The sequence below is a fragment of the Mobula birostris genome, chromosome 21 (assembly GCF_030028105.1).
Source record: "Mobula birostris isolate sMobBir1 chromosome 21, sMobBir1.hap1, whole genome shotgun sequence".
In the NCBI taxonomy this organism is placed as follows: domain Eukaryota; kingdom Metazoa; phylum Chordata; class Chondrichthyes; order Myliobatiformes; family Myliobatidae; genus Mobula; species Mobula birostris.
Window position 1 is genome coordinate 37,024,109 of NC_092390.1, and position 7,254 is coordinate 37,031,362.

A 7,254-nucleotide genomic window follows, 5' to 3' on the forward strand; every position below is an offset into this window, starting at 1 on the left:
AGTTTGGAGAGAGAGCACAGAACAGGATGCAATAATTTTTGTATTGGGATGAAAAGGAAAGATGATATCATGTGAAATAACTTAAATATTTAGATCATTGGGAAGCAAATCCTACAAATGTGCAGCGAGTCATGTGGCATGCATTTTCCCTTTCCCAGTATCTTTCTATCAGGTAGGCTGTATGACCAGAAACAGCAATGTTGTGAGGACACTCAGACTGAAAATAAAAGCAAACCATGAGATAAGAAATCTAATTATATTTTATTTCATTTTAAAGATTATAAATTAACATTGGGGTTAAGAATCTTTTTTTCAATCTATAATTTTATAAAATTATTTCAAACCACATGCGGTTAGTTTTTTTTGGGCTAGAGAGGCATTACTTCAATTTCAATTCAATTTAAATTTAATTGTCATTCAACCATACATGAATGCTCATGAATACAGCCAAACGAAACAGCATTACTCTGGGGCCAAGGTGCGAAACACAGTACCAATTGTCACACACAGCACAAGATAGAAAGCACACATTGGTATCTTAGCCACGCAATAAAAAAAGTCCACACTCGAGCCATCAATCTACAGTTGGCCGCTATAGAGCTTGTCTTCTGCCAAGCGAACACTGGGGGGCAGCACCTACTCCGTCATGGGTTTATTATGCCATTAACAAGTTACACCTTATTGAACAAAGTGCAAAAAATGGTATTTTGGCAGCAAAAATAATGCAGCTAATGGTTGAAGTTCGTATCAGTTAATACTTTCTTTATTAATTGCAACCTAAGGGTGTGAATTTCTGTATTGAGATTTCTTGTGTAGTGCAGAAATTATTCCGTTTCCTTCATTATATAGTGAGTGCTAACAGAGTTGTAGTTTTCTCAATACAAATTGCAATGTCATTGGAAAAAGGCAATAAGCAGTTGTGTAAAGGGGGAAAAAGTGGAATGACTGATCAGAGTTGGATGTTTATTCAAAGGATATTTAATATCATAGGACAAGATAAAATGAACTAGGAAACCAGCATCTGTGATAACTCACTTGGAATACAGCAATGTCATAGAACAAAATGAAAGTAAGAGATCTAAGGAGGTGCTGCCTTTTCAGTCTCTCTTTTTAAATTTTTGTAATTGCCATAGGGTAGTTACAACAATTTGAATCTAATGTAGAACCAAGTAGAGGAACATTTGAAAGCACTTCAGTGGATTCATGCCAAAACTGATTTTGCCACATGGTATTTTCTCCTTAGAGCCAATATTTAATTAAAAGACAAAGAACTTCATGAATGGAAATTCTAGAGCTTAGGACCCAGAGAGCCAAAAGCACCTCTGGCCCCCTTTATCTGCAATCATTTAGTTTGTGTCAGTGGTGGCAGAGTTGGAGGAGACTACAGAGAGGGAGGGAGGAATCTGGAAACAACAAGTATTTTAAATAATATTGACTCAGGAGCTAACAAATGGAAATGATTACACAGCAGCAAGATTTTGGTAAGTTAATTTATGGAAGGGTTGAGGAAGAATGAAAAGCTGACTAGGATAGCGTTATTATGACTGAGATTGGAGATAACTTGGGCATGGAAGAGGATGATGCATTTCAGCAATCTTGATGAAGTGGATATGTACCAGGAAGTTGCTTGAGATAGAAAAGTAACATACTGTGTATATTAATTTTGTTGCCTGAATGTATTAGAATATCACAGAACTGGGTGACCGTCAGGAAGTGGAATGGGGATAGGCAGCCAGTACAGAGTATCTCTGTGGCCATTTCGCTCAACAATGTGGAATTGAAAATCTAGTGTGAGTAATGGTGAGGATGAAACTGCTGGATCGTCCTAAAGACCCATTTAATTCACAAATGTTTTCATGGAGAGAAGACTTGCCTGCTAGACCTAGTCTATATGACTCCGGTAACCGGGTGACAGGAGGTGGAAAGGAGATAGGCAGCCAGTGCAGAGTACCCCGTGCCCCTTCTCCTCAACAACAGGTATACCACTTTGGATACTGTTGTTTGAGGGTCGGAGGGAGGGGCAGAGGAGAGCCGCAGCAGAACTGCGGAACAGTTTTGGCCCAAAACATTGACTCTGCTTTTTTCCATTAGATGCTGCCTGGCCTGCTGAGTTCCTGCAACATTTTGTGTAAATTGCAGATGACAGAAATTTGTGTAGGGGAATACTCAGCAGATAGTGAACATATAATGTCATTAGTTTCAAAGTAATTGTGGAAAAGGAAGGGTAAGTGTGGTCCTCGTGTTGAGATTCTAAATTGGAGAAAAGCCAATTTTTGATGGTATCAGAAAAGATCTGGCAAGTGTGGGCTAGGACAGGCTATTTTCTGGAAAAGTTGTACTTGGTAAGTGGGAGGCCTTCAAAAGTGAAATTTTGAGAGTACAGAGTTTGTATATTCTTGTCAGAATAAAAGGCAAGGATAACAAGTTTAGGGAATTTTAGTTTTCTTCCACTAGAATGTGGAAGGTTGAGGGGAGATTTGACAGGGGTATGCAAAATTATGAGGAGTATAGATAGGGTAAATGCAAGCAGGCTTTTCCCACTGAGGCTGGGTGAGACTACAACTAGAGGTCATGGGTTAATGGTGAAAGGTGATATGGTTAAAGGGAACATGAGGGAGAAGTTCTTCACTCAGTGATGAGAGTGTGGAATGAGCTGCCAACGCAAGTGGTGGATGTGGGTTCAATTCCAACATTTAAGAGAAATTTGGATAAATACATGGATGTGAAGGGAATGGAGAACTCTGGTCTGGGTGCAGGTCGATAGGACTAGGTAGATTAATGGTTCAGCTGGACTAGCTGGCTGAAGGGCCTGTTTCTGTGATGTAGTGTTCTACGAGTCTAAAATTTGAACCTAAAGGCAGCATTTCAGCGTAATATGTCCATGCCAGTAGAAAAGCAATTACCCATCACATTTTGTAGTACATAATCTATAGTCCTGCAAGTTTCAACATATCAAGGCACATTTTGAATGTAGCAACAGATTCTTCCATAGTCTCTGGCAACAATTTCCAGACCACTACCATCCTCTGTATAGATTTTCTCTTTACTCATTGCTAATTCTACTTAAAATCTTTACCCCTTGGTTTTTTGACCACCTGCTTTAGAATATGGTATGTTTGACTCTAAGATCTCTCCTGTCAGCATCTGTTCTAGAAAATTCCACCCCAGTCCGTCCAATCTTAAGGTACAGGTCCTCCCCAAGTTACATATGCCTGATCTACAGATAACCTGCACATATGAACATGTGTTCAGGAGACCGTGATGGATGGAAAAGGATTTACTGGTTACTGTGTGGCTGCAGATCTCTTCAGCTGCATGGGAATGAGACATTTAAAAAGTTCAAAGGAATTAATACTGGCAGGTTGGCAGAAGTCCACCAGCGGGTTCTGGGCAGTGGGCTTCATTCTCACTGCCCATCTTATTTTTACTTTCATCTTTTACTTAGCAATGTCCTCACCTGAACTACTTATCAGTAAGGTGTTACCTCTTTTTATTTTTCATCATCATATTTTGTATCATCTTGAGACCTCTGGATTTCATTTCCTTGCCTTCCTCTGTCATTAATGTTATGTCTAAAGTTTTGCCTAATTTGGAAAATCATGCATCCGATATTCTTCTGTCAAACAACTGTCTGCTCTCCTGCGATGTGACTTAATCTTTAATCACTATATTTCAATTCCTGGAATGCATTAAAACAGTAAGAAAACACTTAAATAAAAGCACTCCTGGATCTGTGAACCCCCCAGGATGGGTAATAGTTGATCAGATGAATTACTTTATAGACAGATTGATGGCAAAGAGGAGTATGGTCAGGGTAAAGGCACTGCAAATTGATTCAGATTTTGAGGACCATGCAATATCTTTTACAGTTTGTATAGAATGCTGCTGAAGTTAATAATCTCATCTCATGAGTGAGCATTTCAACCACCAGAGGGCTACCACCACCAAGACACAAGGGTAGATCATTCCTCCTTACATCCTCCGGTAATTACATGAGAGAGATTCATAATAAAGATTAATTTTTTTTGGTTCTCTCAAGAATTTGGAGTAATGTAAAGTGTTGAAGTGCAACCACTAATAGTGGATGTCTAGTTAAAGCATTGATTTGTGTTTTCCTGGAATGAATTCTGCAGCTACGTAGAATGTGTATCTTTAATAATATCAAGGATAGAATCTGGTATGGAAAGACAACTCTGCATTTAGTTTTGTTTTAAAATCTACTAAGTTCCATGATTAGAGGTGTTTTACTTGTTTGATTTCTTAAGTACATTAATATATTAATAATGATACAGATCAGCTCCATTCTAAATTTATAAACATCAGAATCATTTGTACATGATACCTCATTCTTCCTTTTTATAACCTGCAGGTGTTTGCTTCACTAATGAAGGAAAACAAAGAAATTGAGAAGAATCACAATCCTGCCCTGAAAAGTTAATATTCCTTTGGAAATGTTGATGCTTGCAGGATTATTTAAAAATTAATGGTGTAGCAGTACTACATGGAAATGTCTTCAGTGCATCTGTTTAAAATTGTTGTCAGAGTTAAAATTAAAGAACTGAATATATTTGGACTGTTGATGACCCAAAGATCTGTGTGTGTTGCACACATTGATGGGAAGAATAATGGCTTACGCCCAGCAAAAATGAAGAATTGTTTACACTAGTGTCAGTATTAAAAGAAAAGTGGAGTCCTGTGCAAAGTAGTTTATTCTGCATTTATTAGCTGATTGCAAACTGAGATGTAAAATTTCTGAGCACTTATAGACCAACCATCTTTCTATACCATGTTTCTGGTGCACAGCATACCTCCAAAGCCAGCTGATTCACGGAAACGACCTAAAGTGGACCAAACGGATTTTGAATTGCTGCCCTCCATTATGTGTAGCTTTTTACTGATGATCCTACGTCAGAAATAGCTGGTTTTTACTTTTTAATACAGTCGGTTTGCTTTCTAAGATTCTGAGATAAAAAGCCTAACAGGAGAGAGCATTAAAACCAGTACTGTTCTGCTTTACAGAACGACATTTGTTAACCTGTAAAGTACTTGGTTTCAAAATATTGCACAACATTCTCTTTAATATTTCCATGTATTTCCTGTTTTCTGGAAACACAAAGATTTTTATTCAAATACTGAGCTATGGCATTTTTGATTACTGAACTGTACTACAGATATTTTTTAAAAACTCATTTCAGTACTATCTGTTTTATTTTCGGGTGCTTGCAGCAGTGGAAATGTAGATGTTGTATAATCTCTGAACCTACAGGTGAATTGCAGACAGAATGGTAGAACTGTGAAATGTCCAAGTTTAGAAAATTCCAAATATACTCTTACGACAGTTAAGTTAGTGTGTCTCAGCTGAAAATTCTTTGTGATTGTCCTCAGGCAGGTGCTATGGGCTTGACTTAAGCAACTGTGTAAATGTTTTATGATGTGCAATACAGAAAACTTCCAAAATGACAGTGCTTTGCACAAAGTTTTGAAATGTAAACCCTGATAGCATTAACTAAAATTTATTTCAAATTAGGTGATGAAAACTGAGAACTATTGTAGTGTATACTATATTGCATTGCTCAGAACTGTTTGCTCACAATGGAAAGAGGAGGCTAAGTCATTTGTTAGTAATCACTTAAAAAAATCAGAGGGCTAATGATCAGGCTTTTTTTCTAACCTGGTGAAATTTCTGAAGTGAAAGGTGATAGGTGTTTGTGTAAATTTGAGATTTGTGTAGTGTGCAAATTACAGGTAAACTTTCTTAAATTTTTGTTTTTTTATTTGAAAGAATTTGTACTTTATTTTGTACTTCTAGCAAAATCAGCTCCTCTATTCCTGTATTGCAAGTCATTATTGAATTATAAAACTAAATTCTGTAGAGATGTTTGTCATTGAGTTTGTTTTGAATTCTTTATTAAAAGAATTGGCATGTTCTATAAGCATTAATATACTACAGATGGAGTGCAAAATACTTTGAAATATACATTTTTATTTATATACCCTTACATTTAGTTAAATGAATTTCTTTATCTTACTTTCTATTGTACAGATTTCATATTGAATTCAAATGCAATGTATATGCAAATTGTAAATAGAAAGGAAACAGTCCACAGATACCACTAGACATCAATTTCATATGTAAATAAAGTATGAAGTCAAGTGCCTTCAAATGTGTGCTTTTGTTTTAGTTCTGCGTAGCTTTTAATGGATTTATCTTTGTTGGAGTCCAAACATCAGAAAGGTTTGGTACTGGTATTTTTGAAAAAGCAAAATGACGCAGTTGACAATCTCAGCTTCGTACATTGGTATTTCTTCTTACAAGACAACCATTCCCTATAATTATTCTTGTGTTGGGCTGATTCTTGAAAGCTTCCACAAAACCATGTTTTTGGCATCAAAAAGTGAAACTGGGTAAAATATGTCTTTGGTGGTTTAGAAAACATTAAAAACCTCTGATACTGTTTTCATTAATTCCATGTTGAGATCCTTAGCACATCAAAAATTTTGAGTTTCCATTGTATTTGCATAACATGTAATGCAAAATGGTCTAACAAGTATGGGTTATGTGTCCTTTGGGTGTTAGTCTTTACCGTTTATTAGGCTGGCAAATAATTTACTTAATTTACTTAATAATTTACGTAGATCCGTTTGTTAGACTTGCCATCACAAAGTACTTTTGGGAATACTATTAACCTAATGATGCAGCCAATAAACAAACTAAGAAAAAAATTCTTAATCTACTTCAAATGGAGGACCAAGTATTTTACAATTATTCCTCCAGGTTAGTATATAGATAGATTTTACGATGCAGGTTTATAGCTCCCTGATGAGGAAGAAAAATAAGGTGGTAAAAAAGATGAATACCATACTTAGTTTCATCACTAATATGTAATACAAGCATTGAACTCAATGCAGGACTGTCTTAAGGTCTCCAGCTCTGGATCTTTTCTCTGGGTTTACTCCCGAAGCCTTTCCCATCAGTAGCTGTAGCCACATGGCAATGGCAGTTTTCTTTCTAAATATGCTGACAAACCCCATCTGGTTTTAAGGCACCAAATCCCACCTTTGCCCCTTCTGTCAGTAGAAACTGTTCCACTGGGCTTAGTTGCGAAGCCACACGTGAAGTCCAGGAGCTGGACTTGGTTATCAAAGGCTACTTGTGACACATGCTATTGGGAGTATTTAGTAGATAGTGGGAGCTTATCCCCACTGGCTATAACAACCTCAAGGAACCAAAATAACCATCTCAAAAGTAACAAA

At 36.8% G+C, this 7,254-nt stretch overlaps 1 protein-coding gene across 2 annotated transcripts in view; it reads left to right on the forward strand.

Annotated features, from left to right (window-relative positions):
- Window positions 1-6,158, forward strand: part of tbc1d12b (TBC1 domain family, member 12b) — a 98,444-nt gene extending 92,286 nt beyond the window's left edge. Inside the window, exons 13-14 of one of the 2 annotated variants that reach the window (XR_011882708.1) lie at window positions 3,870-3,984; window positions 4,370-6,158. Coding sequence is in view for 1 of the 2 variants with exons in the window: in XM_072239313.1 (XP_072095414.1) it covers window positions 4,370-4,438 (69 nt within the window). In the remaining variant the exon portion in view is untranslated. The remainder of the gene's footprint in view (window positions 1-3,869; window positions 3,985-4,369) is intronic. The other variant, XM_072239313.1, reaches the window with a different exon arrangement.
- The last annotated feature ends 1,096 nt before the right edge of the window (window positions 6,159-7,254 follow it).